The sequence below is a fragment of the Lactuca saligna genome, chromosome 3 (assembly GCF_052625555.1).
Source record: "Lactuca saligna cultivar CGN05327 chromosome 3, ASM5262555v1, whole genome shotgun sequence".
In the NCBI taxonomy this organism is placed as follows: Eukaryota; Viridiplantae; Streptophyta; class Magnoliopsida; order Asterales; family Asteraceae; genus Lactuca; species Lactuca saligna.
In genome coordinates this window covers 27,763,795-27,767,834 of record NC_136419.1, presented here as the reverse complement: position 1 = coordinate 27,767,834, position 4,040 = coordinate 27,763,795, and the positions used below count along the sequence as shown (strand labels likewise).

The 4,040-nt window shown below is 36.3% G+C and overlaps 1 protein-coding gene across 1 annotated transcript; it reads left to right on the top strand.

Moving 5' to 3' along the window:
• Positions 1-2,400: 2,400 nt before the first annotated feature.
• LOC145033492 (uncharacterized) lies at positions 2,401-3,733 on the top strand. Its single transcript, XM_078982088.1, has one exon. The coding sequence runs from the start codon at positions 2,428-2,430 to the stop codon at positions 3,643-3,645; it is 1,218 nt and encodes a 405-aa protein (XP_078838214.1). The 5' UTR covers positions 2,401-2,427; the 3' UTR covers positions 3,646-3,733.
• Positions 3,734-4,040: the final 307 nt, after the last annotated feature.

The window sequence follows — 4,040 nt, the reverse complement described above, 5'->3', positions numbered from 1 at the left end:
AGACTTATAACTATGTTGAGGTGAAGATCTCCTGGAGCTTAATTGGTCTTAAGAGGGTATAAAGTTGAGAGGAAAAGTGGTGAGACTTGCTACTGGAATTGTAGAATGAAAGAATAATCTTATTAAGTATCTTATATATATGAAGGAAGTTAAATAAGGAGCTGATGTGATATATTCGTTGGTAACTGCACCAAATCACATTGGGAAGTTGGATTAAGGATAAGATATGAAGATATTAAGGGTTTTTGGCCATAACTTCACATGGAAGGAAGTGGATTCGGTCCTAATGTCAAAGAGAAAAGGAAATTCGGTCCTAGGGTCAAAGAGAGAAAGGAATTCGGTTCTAGTGTCCAAGAGAGAAAGGAATTCGGTCCTAGATTTATTCCAAAGTGTGAATTCGGTTTTGAGTTTGGGAAAAGATTCCCCAAACCGAATTCTATATATCCATATTATATAATTTTGATTTTAAATTAAATTTTATACCATAGCATGTTCACATAGATATCACTTGAATTTGTTTTGACTTATTTGAGTCCTTAATATCTTGTTAACTTGTATTAGCTTATAATAACTTAAATTAACATGGGTTATTACCACTCATACTTAAATAATACCCATAAGTATGGCTCATAAAAGTCATATTTCTATTTCATCCAATTACAATGTAAATCAATTTTTCATCCAATTACATTGTAAATCAATTGGTACATGGTTAGAGCTTTAGAATTGAATTGTTCTAGGAAATTCCATTTGTGACAATTTCTAACCAAAAAAAAAAAAAAAAAATCAGGGGGGCCACAACCCCCTCTCGCCCTAAGCAAGGTTCATCCATGGTTGATCCAATGGTGGTGGTCATGATGTTTAGTGTAATAAAAATATATTTGAATGCATCTTCTCCCTCTCTAAGCCTGCGACTCCTATTAAATTTCCTAAGATCCCGATCGCCTACGACTTTGCATGTTTTGTGATGCTGACGAAAACCAAAGAAAGGAGATGTTGTGTTGTGGGTTGGGGTATGGTGATTCTTAATTTATTAATATATAAATTAATCAAATAAATAAAATAAAAACGATATAAATAATATTTTGCTACCAAAAAAAACCAAATAAACACGAAATAAAACCATAAAAAATAGAAGTTTAGATAGTTATATTGAATCGATCTCTTTTTAATAAACTAATAGTTCAATAGTTGTAATGAATCATTTTCAAAAACTAAATAACCAACTATGTAGCTTTCTCTAAAGTAAATATAGGTGTGAAAGGAGAGAAGCATTTTTGTAAGGAAAAATATCAGGTATAGATATTTTTGGGGGTTGAATTCCAAAATATAGACATAAAAAATTAAATTTCCGGGTACAGACATGAATTCCACAGAGGTAACTCTGAAGAGCTCACGGAATCCACTGTAGCTCCGCGGAATGACAAAATCGTAAATGAATCAATGTATCAAAAGAAAACTCAAGATCCATTCCGCGGAGCTACCTTCGAGGAATGAACATATTCTGCGGAGGTAGCACCAGAATATGGATCTTCAGAAAAAGAAAAAAAAATCACCTCTAATGATTCTTTTATGTAAAGATCTCCAATTAAAAGATCAATTTTTTTCTACGTCACATTCATTCTAAACATTGTCAACAAAAATTCATATTATCATAATGTTATTTGAAAATAATTAGTTGGAAATGAATATAAACATCGAAAAATTAATGTGAAAAAAAAAAAGATATCTAAAATTCCATTTTCGGAGCTACCTCCGCGGAATGAGTTCATTTCTCGGAGATAGCTCCGAGGAATGAATGTTGAGTTTTTTTTTTTTTTTTTTTTTTTCTTTTTTAAAGACCCTGATTTATTTATGATTTTATCATTCCGCGAAGGTACAGTAGATTTCGTGGAGCTCCTCAGAGCTACCTCCGCGGAATCCATGTTTATACCCGAAAATCCAATTTTTTGAGTTTATATTTTGGAATTCAATCCCAAAAAATATCTATAATACGTATTTTTTGCTTTTTGTAAACACCAAACAAATTAAACAGAAAGAGAAAATAATAATTTCACCAATGTGAGACAATTATAAAAAGATAATGTGAGATACTTGAAAAAACAGGATGGGTATATTAGTGTGATTAGCAATTTGCAACGAAGGCTTCATCTACTCGAGTCATGGCTATGTGGCTATGTGGCTATATGGACCACTCTATTGAATAAATCCAAAATTTTGATGGGAGAGAAGAACTCCGACTTGTCAATTTTCTCATTTTAAAGGACTATGAAAAATATACCATTTTATTCATTTTTGGTAAATACGATATTCATTTTAATTTTCAGAATCAAAGCTTCCCTCAAAGCTTTATATATATGGGCTCAGCTTCTCTTCCATCTGGATCGCTGTTTTATTCACACCACCTACTCTTTCTTAACCGGAGACATGAAACTCCCTACATGGCTATGGATATTCTCCGACGACAAAACACCCACGCCACCACCATCTCAACTCCTACTATTCTCCGACGACACAACCACCATCACTTCAAACACAACCGCAACCACCACAATCACCAGTTGCAGCCTCCACAACAACCACACATCCCCTCGAACCCTAGGTTTAACCATCTCCCACCTCCGCCTCACATCCCTCCAACCTCTCCCGGCCCCCCACGTCAACTTCCTCGCCGTCCATAACAACCACCTTTACGCAGCCACCAGGAACTTCATCCACGTAATAGACACCACATCTTTGGCGTTAATCGACACCTTCAGTGTCGCCGGATCTTCGTCGGGCTCCGTTAAGTCCATTACTTTCAGCAACGGTAGCATTTTCACCGCTCATCAGGATAACAAGATCCGAGTATGGAAATTAACGCAGAACAAACGGCACAAACACATCGCAACACTTCCGACGTTCGAAGATCGGTTGCGCCGTGCGGTTTTACCAAAGAATTACGTCAATGTGAGACGTCACCGGAAAAAACTATGGGTCGAGCACCACGACGCCGTTTCTGGACTCGCTTTGATCACCGATCAGTTAATGTGCTCGGTTTCTTGGGACAAATACTTGAAGATTTGGAGGATATCGGATTTGCGATGTGTGGAGAGTATAAAAGCACACGACGACGCCATAAATGCGGTGGTGGTGGCGGCGGACGGAACGATATTCACCGGCTCCGCCGACCGCCGGATTAAAATCTGGGGAAAAGCAGTGAGGAAGTATGGGCTGATTGCCACGTTGGAAAAGCACAAGTCAGCTGTGAATGCGTTGGCACTAAACGGCGACGGATCGGTGTTATTTTCGGGTGCAAATGACCGATTGATTTTAGTGTGGGACAAGGAAGACGGTAGCAATCGTATGGTGCTGACGAGCACATTACGTGGACACTCTAATGCAATACTTTGTTTGATCAACGTTTCTGATTTATTGTTCAGTGGGTCTGCTGATCGAACGGTCAGGATTTGGCAACGTGGATACGATGGTAAATTTTATAGCTTGAAGGTGTTAGACGGGTATGAAAAACCCGTCCGATCACTGGTATCGGATTCTGCAAAAACTACAAACGTAAGAGTGTTTAGTGAAAGCTTTGATGGATGTATGAGAATGTTGACTATTGAGGGTTTGATTCTTTCGAATTATATCTCTAACAAAAAATGATTGTTTTTTTTTAATTGGTTATAAAGGTATTAACTATTAACCATAGTGTATGTAATGACGGATTATTTATCTTTTGCACAAAATTGTAACATGCAATAATTAAATGTGTAATTAGCTTGATAATAAATGCTTGATACATTGTATTACTAGGGTCGTACCCAAAGGCCCAAAACTTAATAATAAAAAAAATAGAAAAGAAACGTGACTTGATTTGAATAAAGAATTGGATTGATTAGAGATAATGACAAATTACACCTTTGCTTTCTCAATTAAGTTGGTTTTCCCCGATTTCAACCTTTAGCAAGACCACTTCCATTAGTTAATTGAAGTTATAATTATAATATTTATTAAGATGTTTCAATAGTCATAAATGAATCTTTCATCTTTTGGTTTAT